Source organism: Phodopus roborovskii, unplaced genomic scaffold (assembly GCF_943737965.1).
Source record: "Phodopus roborovskii unplaced genomic scaffold, PHOROB, whole genome shotgun sequence".
Classification (NCBI taxonomy): Eukaryota; Metazoa; Chordata; class Mammalia; order Rodentia; family Cricetidae; genus Phodopus; species Phodopus roborovskii.
Genome location: NW_026126434.1, coordinates 11,078,290 through 11,101,045, shown reverse-complemented (window position 1 = coordinate 11,101,045; position 22,756 = coordinate 11,078,290). Strand labels below are relative to the sequence as shown.

General features: G+C 39.2%; 1 protein-coding gene across 1 annotated transcript in view; it reads right to left on the bottom strand.

Annotated features, from left to right (window-relative positions):
• LOC127223891 (catenin alpha-3-like) overlaps nucleotides 1–22,756 on the bottom strand; it is a 105,291-nt gene that overhangs the window by 500 nt on the left and 82,035 nt on the right. Inside the window, exons 4-5 of the mRNA XM_051186581.1 lie at nucleotides 18,773–18,939; nucleotides 10,002–10,121 (exon numbers count right to left, since the gene is read on the bottom strand). Of these exons, the coding sequence (XP_051042538.1) occupies nucleotides 10,002–10,121; nucleotides 18,773–18,939 (287 nt within the window). The remainder of the gene's footprint in view (nucleotides 1–10,001; nucleotides 10,122–18,772; nucleotides 18,940–22,756) is intronic.

Below are 22,756 nucleotides of genomic sequence, written 5' to 3'. Positions count from 1 at the left end.
ATTTTGGGTAAATGAACAGGCACTAAAGATGCAACAGAATGCAAGAGATGGAAGAGAAAATCTCAGACGCTGAAAATACAATAGAGGAAATAGAACCATCAGTCAAAGAAAATGTTAAATCAAACAAATTCTTACTATAAAACATCCAGGAACTCCAGGACACCATGAAAAGACCAATAGGGTCTTTTCTATCCCTAATAATAGGGATAGAAGAAGGAGAAGAATCCAATCTCAAAGGAACAGAAAATATATTCAACAAAATCATAGAAAAAAAAATTCCAACCTAAAGAAGGATATGCCTACAAAGGTTCAAGAAGCTTATAGAACACAAAATAGAATATATATATATGTATACATATATATATGTATTTATATATGTATATATGTATATATATATATATATCCCTCCTCATATAGTAATCAAAATGCTAAATATACAAAATAAAGAAAGAATACTACAAGAGACAAAGGAAAGGGACCAAGCAACATATAGAGGCAGACCTATAAGAATTATATAGGCAGACCTATAAGAATTTTCTCCATGAAAACTCTGAAAGCCAGAAGGTCCTGGGCAGATGTTCTGCAGACATTAAGAGACCACAGATGCCAACCCAGACTACATACCCAGCAAAGCTTCCAATCACCACAGATGGAGAAAACAAGGTATCCCATGACAAAACCAGCGGCCCTACAAATCCAACCCTACAGAAAGTACTAGAAGGAAAACTCTGACCCAAGGAAGTTAGCTGCACCCATAAAAACAAGGGCAACAGATAAACTCACACCAGCAAACCCCAAAGAAGGGGAACATACAAACACTACCAACAAAAACAAAAAACAAAACCAAGTATAATAGGAATTAACAATCACTGTTCATCAATATCTCTTAATATCAATGGTCTCAACTCATCTATAAAAAGACACAGGCTATCAGAATGGATAAGAAGACAGGATCCATCCTTCTGCTGCATACAAGAAACATACTTTAGCCTCAATAGACATTACCTCAAAGTAAAGGTTGGAAAAAGATTTTCCAATTGAATAGATCTATTAGCTATTCTAATATTAACAAAATAGAGAAAATGCATCAAGATAAAGTCTCAATTCTAAACATCTATGCCACAAATACAAGGGTACCCACATTTGTAAAAGAAACATTACTAAAGCTTAAATTACACATCAAACCGCATACACTAATAGTGGGAGACTTCAATACCTCACCACTGGACATGTCTGCCAGTCAGAAACTTAACAGAGATAAAACTGAACTAACAGATGTCATGACTCAAATGGACTTAATAGACATCTACAGAACATTCCACCCAAACACAAAAGGATATAACTTCTCAGCACCTCCTGGAACCTTCTCTAAAATTGACCACATGCTCAGTAACTAAGCAAACCTCAACAAATACAAAAAAAAAAAAAAAAAAAAAAAAAAAATGGGGACTAACCCTCTGTATCTTACCAAATCATCATAGCTTAAAGTTAGAATTAACAATACTAGTTGAAGAAAGCCTACAAACTAATGGAAACTGAGCAATGCTCAGCTGAATCATCACTGTATCAAGGAAGAAATAAAGATATTAAAACTTCCTAGAATTCAACAAAAATAAAAGTAAAACATACCCAATGGAGTACCCAATGGAGGAGTGTTCCCCTTACTCCACATCCTCTCCAGCATAAGCTGTCATCAGTGTTTTTGATCTTACCCATTCTGATAGGTGTAAGATGATATCTCAGGATCATTTTGATTTGCATTTCCTTGATGGTTCAGGATGTTGAGCAAGTCCTTAAATGCCTTTCAGCCATTGAAGTTTCTTCTGTTGAGAATTCTCTGGTAGATCTGTACTCCATTTTTTAAATTCGGTATTTTCTATTTTGTGTCTACTTTGTTGAGTTCTTTGTATATTTTGAAGATCAGCCCTCTATCACATGTGGGGTTGATAAATATCTTTTCCCATTCTGTAGGCTGCCATTTTGTCTCATTGACCGTATCTGTTGCCTTACAGAAGCTTCTGTTTCAGGAGGTCCCATTTATTGATTGTTGCTCTAGTGTCTGTTCTATTGGTATTATATTTAGGTAGTGTCAAGAGACATTGCTGTAAAGGCATATTGAAACCAAATGTTGCCATCTACTCGTGTGTGTGTGTGTGTGTGTGTGTGTGTGTGTGTGTGTGTGTGTGTGTTACTGTGTATATTTAGAAGCCAGAGGTCTATGTTTGGTACCTTATTCCATCACTCTCTACCTAACCTTGTTGAAGGAGGAACTCTTACTGACCTGAAGGTCACCAAAGTGGTTAGACTGGTTGGCTGGCAAGCCCCAGGGATCCTCCCATCTCTATTTCCCAAGCATCACCATTAAAGGCGCACACCTTAGGACTGGGCTTTGGGGTTGAATTCAGGTCCTCATAAGCATTTTACCAACTGAATCATCTCCCAATCCCCATTATAACTCCCTTTTTGAGAATATTACTTTATGTGACCCTAGTCACCAGCCATACATACATCCAAAATCATTCCATACCATATTATATTTTAGAACAGCACTAGACCTTATCTGTAGTGAAATAGTATATAAATGGAGAAGATATCCCTATGGAAATTATAAACCATTTAAGAAATGGGTTTATGAGCTTAACACTAAACAACATCATGATAGCTATTAATACTAGATGTGTTAGATGCTGTGTGGAACAGTTTAAAAACATTAAAGGACTTTTTTTTTTTACACCTCATTGTATTTTCTCAAAACATGCATAAGTCTGGTGCTATTTTCCCCAAGTTTTAAAAGAAGAAAGACTAGTGGCTAAGGCAGTGCAAACACTGTAAACCAGGATAATTACAAAACCCATCCTCTATCCACTGAACTACTTGAATTCTCACAGGCAAAAACTATGAATGAAGGTTACATATTGACCGGAGGACATTGGATGAGGTGTCTTGAGGAAAGCAAAGCTTCGGTATAACTTCAAAGAATGATTAGTAGTTAAATAAGTAAATGAAAGGGGCTAGATAGTCTAAATACCAAGTTATATAAACTGTGTGTGAAGGTCAGAAGGTAAGGATAACAGACATAATCAGGGAGACAAGAATCAAGACTGTGTTGTGTGTTCCAACCTGGACACACAGCTGAAATAAGGTGTTTTCATTTAAGATACATTCACATTGACATACAAACTACTTTTGGCCCATATAGCACTCAAGTCCATAATGTCAATTCTAATTTTTAACAAAGGTCTATAGAAACAGGATGTGTTTTACAATGCTATTGTAAGCATTAAGGATAGAAGAGAGGAAGGATTTAAATTACAATCTAGATTAGCAAACCTTATTTTATTCATAAAAAACAAAACCCCAAGAACATGTCTTGATTTATAACTGTTCAAACTAATACTTAAGTCTAGGATCTATGCAGTAGCTGGTACTTGCTGTCACCATGCCTTTGTAGCACTGACTAATACAATGAAATCTAAGCAGGTTATGTAAATAACCAGATTTTGTCCCAGATACCAAGAAATGAGCTTCCAAATCATCAGGTCAATGTTGCTTTGTCATCTGCAATCTTCATCTTTGTGTACCTGCCCCTCATCTTCTACCACAACCTTTCTCACCTTTTTCCACCAAAGCTACTCCCAATATTACCCTTTTTGAACATGGGGAGATAGAAAGATTCTTCTGATCTGAATCAAGTGTAAGCATTCATTCGTTAGGGAAGAACAACAACAAAAGCCCACTTATGCTTATGAGGCAGCATGCAATAATTTTTCAAAAGACCTAAGTTAAAAGGAAATGGAATGGCCAGTGAGATGGCTCAGCAGGTAAAGGCTCTTGATGCAGACCATATCCCAGGAACCCACATTGTGAGAGGACATCCAGTTCCCACACACTATCCTCTGTCCTCACCCACATATCATAGAATGTATTGCATAAATACATTCAATCTCGCCCTCTCTCTCTCCACAATTTTTAAAAAATATTTGTTAGAAGGGTTTGCTTCTTATGCTGAGTCAAGAATCCTCCCTCAAAAAGAAATTAAAGAAGATACCAGAAAATGGAAAGATCTCCCATGCTCTTGGATAGGTAGGATAAACATAGTAAAAATGGTAATCTTGCCAAAAGCAATCTACAGATTCAATGCAATCCCCATTAAAATCCCACCACAATTCTTCACCGACCTTGAAAGGATAATAATCAACTTTATATGGAAAAACAAAAGACCCAGGGTAGCCAAAACAACCCTATATAATAAAAGAACTTCAGGAGGCATCACCATTCCTGACTTTAAGCTCTACTACAGAGCTATAGTTCTGAAAACAGCCTGGTATTGGCACAAAAATAGACAGGTAGACAAATGGAATCGAATTGAAAATCCTGATATTAACCCACACACCTATGAATACCTGATTTTTGACAAAACAGCTAAATTTATACAATGGGGCGAGGACAGCATCTTCAACAAATGGTGCTGGCACAATTGGATGAGGGTGTGTAGAAGACTGCAGATAGACCCATGTCTGTCGCCATGCACAAATCTCAAGAACAAATGGATCAAAGATCTCAACATCAACCCAGCCACACTGAACCTCTTAGAAGAGAAAATAGGAGGTACCCTTGAACAAATTGGTATAGGAGATCACTTCCTGAACATAGCTCCAGGGGCACAGACACTGAGAGAAACAATTAATTGTAGTGAGGTAGTCCTTCTGTAGCACTGACCACGCCCATTGGGGGGTGGAGCGATGGGCGGAGGTGACCTGAGGAAGGAGGTCGGAGGGGGCGAGGAAGGCGCTCTCTTTCTGGCGTGACTCGGACAGGAGAGGATCGGGTTGAATTTCCTGGTGTTCATCTGTCTAGGTTGTAAGTTATTTCTCCCTGAATAAACATCTATTCGGCCTATTTGTTTATCCTGACCCTTATTTACCGCAATAATTAATAAATGGGACCTCTTCAAACTTAGAAGCTTCTGTAAGGCAAAGGACACAGTAGGCAAGAGTAAACGGCAGCCCACAGACTGGGAAAAGATTTTCACCAATCCTATATCCAACAATATACAATATCCAAAATATACAAAGAAATCAAGAAACTAGTCCACAAAACACAAAACAACCCTATTAAAAATGGGGTACAGAACTGAAGAAAGAATTCTCAATAAAGGAAATCAAAAAGGCTGAAAGACACTTAAGAAAGTGCTCAATATCCTTAGCTATCAGGGAAATGCAAATCAAAACAACTCTGAGATACCATCTTATTCCTGCCAGAATGGCTAAAATTAGAAACACCAATGACAACTCAAGCTGGAGAGGATGTGGAGAAAGGGGAATACTCCTCCACTGCTGGTGGGAGTGCAAACTCGTACAGCTATTTTGGAGATCAGTATGGTGGTTCCTCAGGAAAATGGGAATTAGTTTACTACAGGACTCGGCAATCCCCCTCTTAGGCATATACCCAAATGATCCACATCCATGCAACTATGTTTATAGCAGCATTATTTGTAATAGCAAGAACCTGGAAGCAACATAGATGCCCCTCAATTGAAGAATGGATAAAGAAGATGTGGAACATCTACACAATGGAATACTACTCTGCAGAAAAAAATAATGGTATCTTGAAATTCGCAGGCAAGTGGATGGCACTTGAAGAAACCATCCTGAATGAGGTAACCCAGTCACAAAAAGAGGAACATACTATGTACTCGCTCATATATGGATTTTAGACCTAGATCAAAGGATCACCAGCCTATAATTCACACCACCAGAGGAACTAGGATACAAGGTGTATTCTAAGAAATTCGTATAAAGTCCCTCACAGAACTGGGAAGGGACAAGTCCCCCAGAGCACAGGGGAAGTGGCGGGGGGGGGGGGAGGCAATGAATGGAGAGAGACGTGGGAGAAAGAGAAGGGAAGGAGAGGAAAACACGTGCGACTAGGAAAATTGAGTCAGGGTAGGAATAGAAGACAGGAGAGAGACAGAGAAAGAAAGACAGAGAGAGAACATAAAAGATGGAGCCAATATTGGTTTGAAGAGAAAACTGAACCCAAAGAAAGGTCTAGAGACCTATAAGACTGCCGCCAACTAACAATTTGAGCATCCGTGGAAAGGCTACCATAAATGCCCTTCCCAGATAGTGAGATCAACAACTAACTTATCCACCATCATGGAGCCCTCATCTAATACCTGTTGGAAAGAAGCAAACACCCATACATAAACACTGAGTCTAACTAGAATCCAGATGCAGAGGGAGAGGACCAGGTTGCAGAAACACATAGAGACAGCTGACCTGAACAAGGAGGAGCTAACGGGCCCCCAGACTGATAGCTGGGAAGCCAGCATGGGACTGACTCAGGCCCCCCCTGAATATGGGTCTCAGCCAGAAGGACTGAGCAGTCTATGGGACCTCAGAAAGTGGAACCAGGATGTATCCCTGGTGCACAAAAGGACCTTGCGAACACATCCTCCATAGAGGGATAACTGCCATAACCTAGAGACAAGAGAGAGAAGTCCTAGTCCCTACTTCAAATGACCTGTCTGATCTACATGACCCTACCTGGATGGCATTGCCCTACATGTGGAATTGAGGTGGGGGGATGGGAGGGGAGGGTGGTCAGTGTGCATGTGAGGGGGCAGAGAGGGTAAAAGAGAGGGAGGGAGGGGGGAAGAAGGTAGGGAGAGGGAACTGGGATCGACATGTAAAATAATAAATTAAATTTAAAAAAAAAAAAAGAAACCTCCCTTAAAGGAGCTGTGCAAATTTCTCTTTGTCTCTAGTAAAACAGCCCAACTGAGAAAAACGTTGTTACTAAGAAGCCTTGCTTGTCTCTGTTTTTGTTTCTAAAATCTGTTTTTAAGCTTTTATCAAGTTTTAAGGGGAAGTTTTTAGTACCCATGTTGCAGGCGCCATTTTGTTACAAGCAGTTTTCTGCCAGCCTGGTCCCACAGCCATGGCAGTTCCAAAACACACACAGAGACACTGTATTAGATACAAAGTTGTTGGCCTGTTTACTAGTGTTTCTTATTATCTAGATCTGTCTTAAATATTAACCCATTTTTATTAATCTAAGTATTTCCACGTGATCTTATCTTACTGGAGAGAAGGTCCGGACCTCTTCTCCCTCAAGTCTCTACATGTTGAATCTCCCCCTACCTCTCCCTGAATCCTCCTTGTCTCCTAGTCCTGCCTATCTTGCTTTCCTATTAGCCAACAGTGTTTTATTCATTAACCAATAAGAGAAACTTATTTACAAAATGACATCTCCCATCAGAAACAAAGCAAAATACAACAAGGGTCTACCTATCACTCAGAAAGAAATATCTCAAACAAGGATATTAAAATATAGTCAATGTGTTGAAATAAAATAAACCTATGGCATTTAAATTTTCTAAAGAAATATGTATACTTATAATAAAATCTCTATGAAAGATATATACAAGAGATTTATATATACAAATATTTCATGGGAAATAAAAGAAAATTCAATGAATGAAATCATAAAAAGTATTATAATTGATGAACTGGCCAACCATAACTGAAGAGCTTGGATGATACTAGTGTTTTCTTTTTTTCCAAACTGGTTACAGGAATGAAATAAATTAGAACACCTAAGACTGAGCAAAGGGAAAAATCTGTTAGCATTTGCACACAAGAAGGTAAGGGCTAATGCCTACCTGCCTTTCAAAGTAAGGCAAAACACATTAGTTTTGATGGCCCACAGGCTGAGGCCAAGATTGGACCTGTGTCTTTGCTCATGACAACAATGGCAGCAGCAGCACCTCCTGAGTACTGCCGTGGTCAGGTGCTGTGAGCCTGGAAGGGGGACACAAATGGAGGCAACCACAGACCCTATCCTCCTGCAGCTCTCACTGTGCTACAGCAAAGAACAGTGAGTACCATGGGATCAGAAAACCAGTCACCAGAAGATCTTGGTATAAAGATCTTGGTATAAAGAATCCAGCTTTTATAACAAGAAAATTGTCTTGCTGAATTAGCAATTTTACAGAGATCTGAATCTTTCCCAGTAAGATGAAAAGGGCCAAGAAAAAGTACTTTTCACTATGTGCTTTACAGATTTTTTTTTCTTTGAGCTTTAAAGGAACAGGATAGAAAATAAAGACAAGGCCCATCCAAGTCAAAGAGCAACTGATGCTCTGACCCTTTAAGCCCTGGCCAGTAAGGCAATGCTGACTCCAGGAGTCAGTCTGACTTAGGCCTGAAATCCAGCTTCTTGCCTCCACACAACCATCTTAAGAGGGTTACATAACTCTTTAGTGTTCTCATCTACGAGTGGTCTTAATAAAAATGATTGTACTGCACTGTCATGACATTTAGTGACTTCCTTCATCAATGTTTTAGTCTTACTGTGTGTCACGGAGTGATGGCTTAGGCAGTAGCATATATGACATTCACACATCCATAGGCACTCCATGTGGCCATTGTCTCCTCTCCTCACACATACCTGTCCTCAGTACCATCCTTTCAGAGCTCTACCCTTCTGCCCTTGCAACACTTACTTTCTGCCAAATTTACAGTCGGCTAATGTAAGAATCTAATCATGGGCAACGTGCTAATGAGAATCAGGCAAGAGGGCAGTGTCTATTACCTGCCTATTCAAACACACTCCTGATGGTAAAATATGATCTTGGAAACAAAACTAGACTGAGAGCAGTGATCTGTAGTGTGAACACTGAGAAGCAGCATCTGGCAAATCAATGTGGTAGCTCTCAGTAATGCTGACACCCCGTGTTATATCTGCTACACCCATTTAAATAAATAAATAGCATGTTTTTTTCTGTATAAAGTATGTGTCAAGATAACCCATTGACCCTAGTCTAGAACATTCCATAAAACAAATATGACTCTTAGACAAATAAGGCCACAGAAAGAGAAACTGTTTTACATCTATGATAGAGGAAGAACCTAGACCACAATTCAATTCTCTTCTTGAGCTAATGTTTCTAAGCCAATATCATATGGATTTAATGTGGTTTAACAAAAATCCTGCTTTGAAAACACACACACACAAGGTCCAAAACTTGTGAATCAGGCAACAGTGAGACAGTGGCATTCTCTGACAGACATGCTAACGTAGGAGATTCTTAAATGCCAGGTCATCCGTTTTGCCGTGATCCTAGACACCAGCTATCACTGAGCATGTTCTCAGTTTTCAGGCAACCAAATTGAAAAGGCTAATGGTCTACTCTAATCCCAATAAGCCTGGCAATAAAGTAAAAGCTTGACGACCCTGACACCTAGTGGCCATACAGAAACTGCAGCCAACTCAGCCTCAAGAGTACAGCGAGCCACTGCGGCAGTGTCTGTGTCTGCCACGCATTGAATGTATCATTGTGAATACTGGGTGTGGACTGTACAGATTCTGAAAGCAAACTTATAACGCCATGATGTGTCTCTAGGATTATCTTGAGACTATCCAGGTGGGCCAAAAGGCATGCATTTGTTAATAATATTTCCCTTTACCCTTCCACATGTAACAAGGTTTTACTCATCTTCAAACATTACAAGTAAATAAATAAATAAATAAATAAATAAATAAATAAATAATGCAGAGGTTAGTTGCTATTGTTGAAAATTCTTACTCTTTTCGCTCACTCTGTATGTTCATCCGCACCCTTTTCCTGGTCTTTTGGGTGGTTTTTGATCCACCTTGAAATACCCTGCAGAATCCAAAAGCCATGTGATCAAGCCTTCACAGAAGTTCCCTTTGTGCTGCTGAGACATCATTACCAAAGGGTCGTTAGACCTTCACAAAGCAGCAGGAATCTTCTTTAGAAGGAATAAAAGGACATTGCAGAAACCCCTTAAGAACCCATCTAAGAGCCCACACTGAACACTGTGGGTAGCCAGAGGGACAGATATCAGCACAAGCTATATCTGCCCCAATCATTAGAAGATAAGTCTCCCCGACCTTCCTGAACCTCTGATGGGTAGGACAGCAGGAAGCAGAATTGTTGGCCTTCTCCACCAAAGGAGAGCCCTGAATCATACCTGCTGACGTTTGAAGGCTAAATAATCCAGGTTTTCCAGCTCTTTCCCAAGCTTCTGGTAGGTCTTCTGCAGGTCAGATTTGTTGGAAACATTTTTAAGAGACTCAAATGTTCTTTGGAACTGCAAATGAAAAGGAAAGCAGATTATAATAATGACAAATGTTCTTCAAATCCCCAGCTAGCTAACAGTGTCAATAATGTACTTCAGTTTTACCCACCATGATTCAGAGACAACAAATGCTAGCTAATTATCTTTCAGTGGACTGATTAGAAATGATTATGAAGAGGTAGAAATTATATTGTGCAGCCAATATTATACATGAATTAGAGGTCCATGTGGTCCTCATTCTAACAAAAAGAGCATATGTCATTCAGAATAAAAGAACTTTCATGCTTTAGGATACCCTGAAAAAAAATGAGACTTGATGTGTAATTTTTTAAGTCTAACAAAGCTGGAAGTTGCTTCAGTCAGTAAAGTGCTTGCTGTGCAAGCCTGAAGACCTGAATTTAATCCTACCATCCATGGAAAATCCATGTTCATGTTTGTAATCCCAACACTGGGGAAGCATAGACAGGACAATCACCCAGGCCCAATGGCGAGCCAGCCTAGCCATTTAGCAAGCTTGCTACCACTTTACTAAATCAGCATAATCCCTAATTACATTCTAATGATATGTCCTTATTGCCACAGATAAGTGTAGCTCTCACCCTCATCAAGGAAACTTCTCTTTGCAACAGATGGAGATTATTATGGAAAAACACAACTTACCAAAATGCAGACCTGTGATTCCCAGTCCCAGCTACAGCACATTCCTGAACCTCAGGCTCAGAGATTATTGTCAAAGAGGGTGGGGGAAAGATTGCAATTGCTGTGAGACTGTGGCTCCTTGTCAGACATGCTACACCCACAGAGTCTCACCAACATGTACACCGCCTAAACGTGAACCAAACCAGGATGATATTAATAGACATGTCAATGTGAGAGGGGGGGAAACTTAGCAGACCCTAGACAAAGAATTACAGACAATTAAGGAATGGTGAGAGCTGGGGAAGTAGTCTTCCCTAGGGAAGAACACACACAGCAAATGTGTGTGTGTGTGTGTGTGTGTGTGTGTGTGTGTGTGTGTGTGTGTGTGTGTGTAAAACAATTAAAGAAAAAAGAGACCATGGATTTGAATAAGAGCAAGAGGAGGGTACATGGGAAGAGTTGGAGGAAGGAATGGAAGAGGGAAAATGATGTAATTATATTATAATTTGTAAATTAAATGAGTTTTAAATTTTTGGGTTTTTTTTTGTTTTTTTGTTGTTGTTGTTGTTTTTTTTTTTTTTTTTTTTTTTTTTTTTTTTTTTTTTTTTTGTTCATTTGTTTTCTTTGCTTTGGTTTGGAGCCAGTTCTGGACTTAGCTCGATAGATCAGGCTGAACTCGAATTCACAGAGATCCACCTGCCTCTGCCTCCCCAGTGCTGGGATTAAAGGTGTGCACCACCAACACCTGGCAAGTTTTAAATTTTTAAAAATAAAGTGGAGAGTGGCTGAGGAAGATATCTGATGCTGACCTCTGGCCTACATCCACATGCAGAAAGGTGCATGCCTACAGAAAGATAGAGGGACAGAGACAGACAGACAGATGGGAAGAAAGAGATTCTCTGCTTGGAAGAAGGAAGGGGATCAGTGGGACTAGGAGGGAACAAAGAGCCACAGTGGCGAGGTAAATATCAGGTTTTCATATGCCAATCATGGAAACAAGCAAGGGTATGGAAGGTTAGCTGCTTGCTTATGCTCCTTTTGTGGCATGAGACTAGGCTTGTGACTGTAGATGTGAGTTTCAGAAAGGAAAATGTCTCAAAGCGTGTATTTCAAGACGCGAAGAACACCAACATGTTGATGACTGAAGCCTATGTGGCATGTTCAGCAAACATGTGTTCATTTTTGCTCTATAACCAATAAGTTACAAAATCATTTCTGCTGAATTGGAATGCTCCTGTCCATTCTCAAGTCACATGTTGGACAAATAGGTGACAAATTGTGGTAGATCACCGAATGCTTCTCACTACTAATAAGTAAAGGGAGATCACAAGAAATTGAATTCTTAGTTTATTTTAGTAAATTAAAACATACTTTGGAGGGTTAATAATTGAAAATGTCTAGGGACATAATTCTCATTTGCTCTTTTTATGCCATTTATTTCCTATATTCTCATCTTATACTGTTACATAGATTTCCACAGATAGAGACCACCATTTAAACACACCAAAATCCCCTATTGTGATGCCATGAGACAGGCTAATAAGGCTTTATAGGATATAAAAGTTCCCGGGGGTGCAATTTGATCCTTGATGTATCAAACCCTAAGGACTGAGTTGTATTAGAATGGTGTTCTGCTGAATTATGCCCTCCGTTTCATAAGGGCAGCATGTTTATCTCAATCCAAGGTGAAGAGAAAACTGAAACACTTCCATAAAAGGACAGCAAATTAAATCCAACAAATACCACTTGACACCTACTCTCACCGAGGTACTGTGACTATAAAACATATTTCCTTCCCTGAAGGAACTTAAAGATTACAGAGAAAAGTAGACATGAAACCCGGAAGTGGGAAGGGCATTGACATCTCCCATGTGCATGTTCAGCCCCAGTGTGGTATGCCTTCCAACTGCACTCTTGCATCAGTAACAGCAGTACCTAGTCCTTCTCATGCTCAAGTAAGTAAAATGGGCCTCAGAAAGCTTGCCTGAACAGAGACTTTACTCCAGTGTCTGTGACCTCTCTATACAAAATGGGGCCCAAATGAGAGGTGAGATTAGCATGCAGTGAACATATTAAAGCTCACTGAGAGTGACTGACAGGGTGTTGGATCACATGACACAGAGGACATGAGGGAATGTGAGTTGGACCACAGAGAACATGAAATTTCAGAGTCCCAGGGATGAACCAACTCTATTCATCAGTTTATCTGCTTTAATTTTTTTATTCATGTTTATTATTTATCTATTTATGTATGCAGGCACACATATGAAATGACACACATGTAGAAGTTAGAGGAAAACTCGTGAGACTCAGTTCTCTCCTTCAACTATGTGGACTCAGGGATGGAACTCAAGTTGTCAGGCTTGGCAGCAAGCACCTTTACACACTGAGCAATCTCACCAGCCCCTCCCCTCTCCATCCATTCAAACACAGCCAAAATCTGTTCTTTTCTCCACTCTTGTAACCCAAAAAAACAATTTCTTTTCAACATAGTTTTAATAATCTTTATATTAAATATCTATTTTGTCATGTGATCTTTTCTGCACCATGGATTTTGTTTTTGGTCCTTTCTCTGTATGTTTAAATCAAAATCACACTGGACACAGGACTCTAAACAATGTATTTTCTCTAGGAATCAATTACTATCAGCTATTTACCAAAAGTTTCATTACATTTTCTCTTCCCTAAAAAACAGTCTTCCTAATTAAAAATGCATCATGTTCTCTTTTAGCTATGTGAACATTAAGCAACTCCAGGAAACTTCAAAATATGAAACACACAAAAACATTATTTCCAGGTAATATGTTCATGGCCAAAGAAGAAAGTGAGAAAATCCAGTAATGCCCCATTCAGAGAGTGATTTAACTGAAGGTCAGCGTTTGCATAATATGGAAAATTTAGCTTGAGTTTCATCATCAGGACTCATCTCTTCCATTTATCAATATTAAAGTGCTCTGGGTCCCTTAAGACTGCCATGACTACAACTAGATTGGTTTTTTTTTAACTAGATTGTTCCTACTTACAGTCATCACAGAGATGTATAAAATTTACAACATGATGTTGGATTTCTGTTATGCATTCTGCACCCTTGCCAACTACCTATATGTATACTTAGGGTGCTACATACTAAAAGCAATACTTTTGCTGTGTTGGTAAAGCACAGGAGATAAAGACAAACCTGGGCAATCTCAGTTGTGTTAAAAAAAAAAAAAAGACTGACTATTGACTTGTTTTGAGGACTGTTCTTTCTTTTAGGTGCTTGACCATCAAAAGAACCTCTGAGATTGTCTACAGTAGCAGTACACTGTAGTTTAATTAATTAATTAATTATTAATTAATTCATTGGTTGAAAATTATTTGGGAAAGGAAGAACAATTACATTGAAAAAATATTAGTATTCCTGGAATTTACATGTTCAATTTTTTAAGGGGAAATTTAATCTGAGCCAAGAATCAAGAAATAATTTGTCTGCTTTCTTGTTTTACCTCATCACAAACCAAATTCAAACCCTAAAAGAAATTCAGCAAATCAATTGGAAATAAAAACAAAAGTGGGTGTTTTCTAAAACTGTGGAGATTGGATATTAAAGTGATCTCTGAGCTGAGAAACAAATCCAATTTTGTCCTATTTGACTACCTTATCGTATCTCGAAGGGCATATGAGATAAGAGCAAAGAGATGCAGACAATATCCCTATAGCAATACCAGAGTCCAAGCAGGCATCACAAACTTCCGCAGTGTACTCTTCTTCCATCACATTGTCTCAGTTCAGAAATAATAAAAATAGCAATCCATCAAACAAAACAGCAGAGGCCATGGCCGCTCATCTCCCATTAAAATAACTGAAAATTTGTCTCACAAGAAAAAAAGAAGCATGAAATAGGCAACAGGAAAATGTTTGTGAGTTTGTGAGTTTGACTTAGCACTCTCTCTCTCTCCCAAAATACATCTATTCTCCTTTTTCCTGACAATACATATTTAAATAAATCTAAGCCAATGTTCTGTAGAAACTACATAGCCAATCAGTGTGTAAAAAGTATGTATATTCCCTCCCTCCTTCCCTCACTTTTTACTCTCTCTGCCCTCTCACATGCACTCTAAATACCCTCCCCTCCCATCCCCCCACCCCAATTCCATATGTAGGGGAGTGCCATCCAGTTGGGGTCATGTAGATCTGACAGGTCCTGTGAAGTAGGGACTAGGGCTTCTCTCCTGTCTCTAGATTAAGGCAGTTATCCCTCCATGGGGGATATGTTTGCAAAGTTCTTTTGTGAACCAGGGATACATCCTGGCTCCACTGTCTGAGGTCTCTTAGACTGCTCAGTCCTTCTGGCTGAGACCCATATTCAGGGGGGGCCTGAGTCAGTCCCATGCTGGCTTCCCAGCTATCAGTCTAGTGGCCCTTAGCTCCTCCTTGTTCAGGTAAGCTGTCTCTATGTGTTTCTGGCGCATGGTCTTGTCCTCTCCATCTGCATCTGGGTTCTAGTTCGACTCAGTGTTTATGTATGGGTGTTTGATCCTGTTTTCAACAGGCATTAGTTGAGGGCTCCATGGAGAAGTTAGTTGTTGATCTCACTCTCCGGGAAGGGCATTTATGATAGCCTTTCCACGTAAGCTCAACTTGTTAGTTGGGGGCAGTCTTATAGTTCTCTCGACCTTTCTTTGTGTTCAATTTTATCTTCAAACCAATATTGGCTCCCTCTTTTATGTTCTCTCTCTCTGTCTCTGTCTCTCTCTCTCTCTCTCTTTCCTATCGTCTATTCCTAACCAGGCTCAATCTTCCTGGTCGCACATGTTTTCCTTTCCTCCCCCTCATTTTCTCCTACTTCTCTCTCCATTAGCTGTCCTCCCCCACTTCACCTGAGCTCTGGGGGACTTGCCCCTTCCCAGTTCTGTGAGGGACTTTATATGAATCTCTTAGAATATATATAAATATATATATTAACATTTGAGAAAACTGGTCTCAGAAATGTTCTGGGATTGGTCTACTGTTAAACAAATAATCAAGTAATAAAAACAAAATAACAAGTTGTTTTCTTTCTTACCATTAAAAAAAGCAAATTAAAATGAGGACTGAGCCAATAGATAAGTGGGTAATAGTAATTGCTACGAAAGCATGATGACCTAAGATTGAGTCTTCAATACCCATGTAAAAAGCTGAGCACAGCCATGCCTGTCTGTAACCCCAGCATTGGAGAACACAGAGAGGTGGCATCCCAAGAACTCCAGGCTAGCCCAAACAGTGAATTTTCTGTTCACTGGATGACTCTGTCTCAAGGGAATGTGGGAGGGAGCAAAAAGTGAAGACATCTGACATCTTCCTGTGGTCTCCCTGTGTGTATGCACTGGTACATGTACCCACACATACAGGTGCATGCATTACACATACAACATACACACAGAAAGAAGATGAGTGTGAAAGTAAAAAGGGGAGATCACTAGAATGACAAAAATAGATATTAGTAAAAGCAAGCAATATTTAAAGAAAGATTTAGCTAATTGCCACTGGGAACCTTTATGGAAATATAGATGTGTCTATAGACAGAAGTGTCAGGTCCTGTGTAAAGCAGGGAAATCAGTAGAGATTCCAAGTTCTTTGTAACCTCTGCCTTTGGACTATTTATTAAAATGTCAAACAAAGTAATGAAATGAAGAAAGCGTTTCCTTTATACTGAACTATGTATGCCAAATTGATTTGCCTGGAAAGTAAAGCAGACAGGTTCCCTACTTGGATTTTCTCTTAGATAAATGCATACTTTTACTTATATTAAATCAATTTTCATAATAGACTGCTGCAGGCATCACAGAGTAACTGTAAATATACACTATTTGTCCTTGATTATGTTACCAAATAATAGAGGAGATAAAGCCCCAACTAGACATCTTTCACTACCAAGTGAAATCTCCAGTGCCAGGAATGGGTTACATATAATTGAGTTGTTGGCCAAAAGGGCTCCAAAAGAACCCCCAAACAACTAAGGTTATTTCTAAGGTTATTGGTTACTCTCTACAAACTAATGGTAGGCCCTATGGCTAAAGACCATACTTACATGTCTCATTGAAAACAGAAGCCTAACTAGAGCCCCTCACCCCTACTGACTAGTGTTAAGGGAATAGGTAAACCGCAACCCAGCTATAAAATGTGCAGTCTACAATGGTGACTTGCCTGCATGATGTGCTGGTACAATAGCAACACCATATTGTGGGAGTTACCACCCACTATCTGACTGGATTTAAGACCCACTTCATGGGATACAACACAGGCCTGATACTGTTAATGTAGCCCAGAACCTGAGACTAGATAGCTATGGACCCAGGGGGAAAACAAATATTATTGTTATGATAAAGGAATGTAGCAATACATTCTGCTATACTTATAGATCATTATCTTGCTAGGCCATCAACAGAAAATCCTCCTTATGCAGTTAAGGGGAATAAATACAGAGACCAACAGACAGACATTAGTCAGAGAATGAGAGACCTTTGAACAGCCCTAAATGGGATCTCTTCATTAAACTCCTTGTCTGTCAGCTCAGAGAACTCTGTAGAAGATGAGGCAGAACAATTATGAGTCAGAAGGAATGGATGACACCAAAAAAAATGGTGTTTTCCAGATACAACAGGACTTACACACATATGAACTTATAGATACTGTGGCAGCATGCACTGGGCCTGCATAGGTCCATGCTAGATGGGATCCCAGCACTGAGAATAGGAAGTGATCATGAGCTCCCATCCTTAACCAAGAAACTATCTGTAATTGACAACTATGTGCAAAGGAAAATCTGGTTTTCTCCAACAGAGTGTCAGCACAACAGTACATGGTCAACACAAAATGAACTCAATGGTATTTTGTTTTCAGACTTTTTGACTCATATTTCTTTGTTTGGGTATTTTTTACCTCACTGGTCTTTTGCTTGTACAGTATGGTTTCTAGTTTGTGGTTTTATGGGCTTTTTGTTTTGTTTTGTTTTGTTTTGTGTGTGTGCCTGTGTATGCCTCTGTGTGTGTGTGTGTGTGTGTGTGTGTGTGTGTGTGTTTCTTGTGTTTTCTCTTTGTTATTTTTGCTATGTTGTTCTGTTTTTTTAGTTCTTGGCTTGGGGGGCATTTAAGAAAGCATGAACTGGGATGGGTGAGAAGATGGAGAGAATCTAAGAGGGTGTGGGGAGGAGGAGAGATTAATTAAAATGTACAAAAAATATTGTTTTGATGAAAAATTAAAAACAGAAGAGCTGACACGGTGAGGATATTGTTCTAACAAAGAGCATCAGCCCTGCAGATGCACAGCCATAGGTTTGACCACCTCATACCACAGAAAGGAAACAGCAGTGTCTACTTATCAATGAGGTTAAATCTCTGAATATCTTATGCTTCAAGCTAAGGTTACTCTTCCTCAGACTATTTACACTTATACACTATGATACTATCTATGTCACTCTGTGCTGTTACTTGTTTTAATTAATTTTGGGGTCTGAGGAAGTGGCTTAGCAGGTAAAGCATTTGTTCTTCAAGTGTGAGGACTGGGGTCCATGTCTTCAGCAGCACATAAAATCAAGTGGGCATGGGAAAGGAGCTTGTGTGTAATCCCAGAGCTCTGGAGTTGGAGACAAACCATCCCCAGAGAAGCTGGCTGGCCAGACTAGACAAATCACAAACAGGGAATTGGTAGAGATCCTGCTTCAGTAAATAGACAGTAATCAAAGAAGACATCTGACATCAATAGCTGTCCTCCACACTCACTCACACAAAAACTAAAATAAATATTTTGGTATAGGGCATACTAATCTCAATGCTCAAAGGTCTAGAGTTTCCTTGCCATTTCCTCTTCAGTAAGCCACCTGTTGTTCTTAGTTTCAAAATGGCGCTAGGACTACCAAATTCTGGCTTTATCCTTAGAAGTGTATACTAGTTTTTACAACCCTATCTGGTCAGCTTCTGATAAAGTAAGGCAGAAAGCACCAGGATTTATGCTTACTTCAGGATTGGAATTAAAAATAAAAGCAAATTAAGTCATCTTCTACTTACAGATGACACATGCTGCAAGAGACACATGACATCAATCATGTCCGCAAGGATAAGGAGTCTTGTAACTGCTGCCAACAAGGCGCGGGCGGCTTGAACAACAGCCTCCCTTTTCGGGAGGTAACAGGGGTCATCTGTAAATCTCTCCGCTGATACCTTCAGAGCATTGCCTGGAAAACATAACCTCAAATAAGTTAACCATTTACATTTCAGCAATATCTACTTCAGCATTAATCAGCCAACGTAACTCCAAGAATTTTCCATGAATAGCCACAACATTAAAAACAAACTATCATATTATTCTCAGAGCAACACATCTTGAAACAAGGCAGTTTCCAATCTGCACTTGCTTTGATGAGTGCTCCGGAGGTCAAAGAAGTGTGTGCGTCTTCTCCTGGAGAAAATTCTTCTCAACTGACAGCAACATCAGGTAAGAACTGCTGTTGGCTCCTGCAGTTGCTCCATCAAACTGCTTTTAAAGCTACCGATATGGAAGAGCCTAAAATGAAAAGGGAAAGACTGCCTTCCCCATCCCCAACCCCAGCAACCAAACTCAGAGAATGACTACAACTGCTGTTCATGCTTCATAAGACAAACTTAATTCATCATTCAAGTTATGCATATTATTTCTCTTATATAATCTAGGGGAGCTGATGAGATGGTTCAGTAAGGGTTTTTGCCACCAAAGCTGTCAACCTAAGATCAAGCCCCATGATCTGCACAGTTGAGAGACTGACTCCCCTAAGTTATCATCTGACCTCCACAAGCATGTCCTGACATGCATGCGCACCTAATTAATTTATTTATTTATTAAGAGTAAATATAATAAATCTCCTCTTAATAATAATTCAGAATAATAAAGAATATAAAGTAAAAATGTTTAATTCTCCATACTGGTGCCTAAAAACACCAACTACTCTGTTTTTATGTACATATATAGAAATTTCTCCCTGAATTTCTGTTTCATGTGTATACATACACACTCATTTCTTTATAAATGTATCTGCATGCTTTATATACATATACTTTGTGAACATATTCATACACATCCACATTTAACATATATACATATATATATATGCATACAGAGACTTCATGTCATAAAAATATAATCTTAAACTTATTATAGAAAGGATCATCAAGGAGTGTCATCTCATAGAAACATTCCACAGTTTGTTAGTTGTGCTTACCAGTTACTTTCTGAACACAATGGGCCAGATGGTCAAGAGTCACAGCAGTAAACAGTGCAGAAGTTGAAGCCAGCCTGGTTCTGTGTCTAGTCTCATGCCTTCTCTATGCTTTACTTTCCTTGGTTGTAAATGGAATGATAAAAATATAAAAAAAAGCAATTGTCCCTAACAAAATATTTGGTCTTGTTTTTTCAACAGCTAATCTTAAAATTCATATAGAAATTTCAAAAAACTAATAATAGACAAAACCATCTTTGGGAAAAAAGGAAGAATGTTGTTCTTATTTCAAAACTTATTAGAAAACTATTTTTTAAAAAAATAGAATTGGCATTCCCAAAGCAATTCTTAGCCCATCAGTGATAGCACACACCTTTAATTTGAGCACCTGGGAGGCAGAGGCAGGTGGATCTCTGTGAGTTCGAGGCCAACCTGGTCTACAAAGCAAGTTCCAGGACAGCCAGGGCTACACAAAGAAACCCTGTCTCAAAAAAAAAAAAAAACACAAAAAAAGTAACAACAAACAAACAAAAACCCAGACAAACAATTCTTAACATCATGATCAACTGATTTTCAACAAAGGTTCCAAGAAAAGTCATTAAGAACGTGGTCTTATTTTGTGATAGTTTTTCAATAAAAGGCTCTAAGTTACTTAGATAGTCATATGAGAGAAAAGAACATGCGTTTCTGTCTCACATCACAACAAAAGTCAACTCAGTGGGTCACAGAACGCCATGCAAGGACTTAAACTATAAAGCTGGGCATAGCAAACCTTATGATCTCAGATTCTGAGAGGGTCTTAAATGTGGCACCAAAAGCACATGCAATAAAACAACATAGTAGACTATCAAGCCTAACATTTATGAACTTTATTTTTATGATTTTTTATTATTTTTAATCATGTGCTTGTATATGTGTGTGTGTGTGAACACATGAATGTTTGTGAGTGCAGCTACCTAAAGACTCATTTGACCCTCTCCATACACCAGGTGGTTAGTAGTGACACAGACATGAACATCGAGGTTCAAAGTCAGTGGGCAATAGCTTGCCCATGTCACACAGTCAGAAATGTGAGGAGAATCTGTGCCTCCATCAGCTGGCTCCTGAGTTCCTGATCTTTCCACGGCCTCATTTGTTTTTGTCTGATAGTGATGCTTCCAACCTTGGGGCAGTTTTGTACCCTCCCAGATGGATATTTGGCAATGCCTCAGAGACATTGTGGGTTGTGACAGTTGAAGGCAAGATGGAGCTGCCACAGGTGTATAGTGGGATGGGCAGACACACTGCTCAGTGGTGCACAGAGCAGACACGTAGACTTACCCAGCTGCAAATGGCAATGGTGTTGAGACTGAGAAATTATGAGCAAGGATGGTCATGTGTTAGAATGTGAAGCACAAGTTTCTGGACAAGGTGACCATGAGGCTTCAGTGTTTTTGTTGTTGTTGTTGTTGTTGTTGTTTGTTTTTGTTTTTGTTTTTTTGGGGGGAGGTATTGGTTAGGTGTTAGGTTCCCTGATACCAAAGTTACAGGTTGCTGTGAGCCAAAGAGATACTGAGAAAAAAAGCATGGGTCATCTGCAATCACAGGACATGCTCTTAACCACTGAGCCACCTTTTCCATCATAGATTTCTGAGTTTTAGATGAGAAAGCATCAAGAAAAAGAAGGGAGGACTGGAAATACACTGTGTTTAAAGAGGATCCAAGTTTGGACTGTCCCGGAATCTTCATGGTGGCTCACACTGTCTCTAACTCCATTTCCTGGGGACCTGACAACCTCTTCCATCTCACTTTTCTGACCTCCAAGGGAAGCAGGCACACACACATGAACCAGGTAAAACACTCATACATATAAAATAAAAATAATTAAATCTTCCATTTAAAAAAGAAAATGAAAAGACAATCTATAAAACAGGGGGGATAATTTTATATCATATATCTAAAGGGGCTTTAATCCCTTCCATCAGAGAAGAGTAGTACTAATGCATTGCTATTTGCTAAGAGATTGAAGAGACAATAAAATAATTCTAAGTAGAAGATCAACATTATGGTGACAACTGTGGAAACTTTGACCCCCAGACATCTGTACTACCTTATGCTGCTGAGGAAATAACGACTCACTAAGGGGAAGCAGTTGTGCCTGCGGCCAGACAATGAGATGATTCCAGCTCAAATATGTTGAACTCCAAGGACTGTGCTCCCATTGCCACATGTGTTCTTTCTAGATATGCTATTCAATTAATGGGCCTAAGAATCAAATATGCCAACATTTCATTTTTCCAACCTGAAATTCTGACAGGGTATGGTTGTAAACAAGGGCAAGTTTGCCAAGAATCTGACACACATATCAAGACTGCTAACAAAGCTTCCAAGTCCATCCTCTCAGGTGATACTTAGATAGGAAAATAAATTCAACAATCCTGACTTTTCAGACTGTCTGTAGAAAACACCTGGTAATTTGCAAGCCTCCATTAACTAGTTCCCTGTTATGCATGTAAGGCCAGAAATCAGTGTCTACCATGTAAATGTTATTCAATAAATATATTTGAATTAAATGAAAAAGTCTAGTTTAAAGCTTGTAACTTAATATGAAAAGATAAATCAACTTTTGAGTTTATTTACTTTATTATTTTTATTTGTATGAGTGTTTTATTCACATGTATGTACTGCATCATGTGTATGCTTGGTGCCCATGAGGACAAAAAGGGAATCATATCCCCTGGCACTAGAGTTATAGACAGTTGAGAACCACTGTGTGGTTGCTGGGACTTGAACCCAGGTCCTCTGAACAACAAATGCTCTT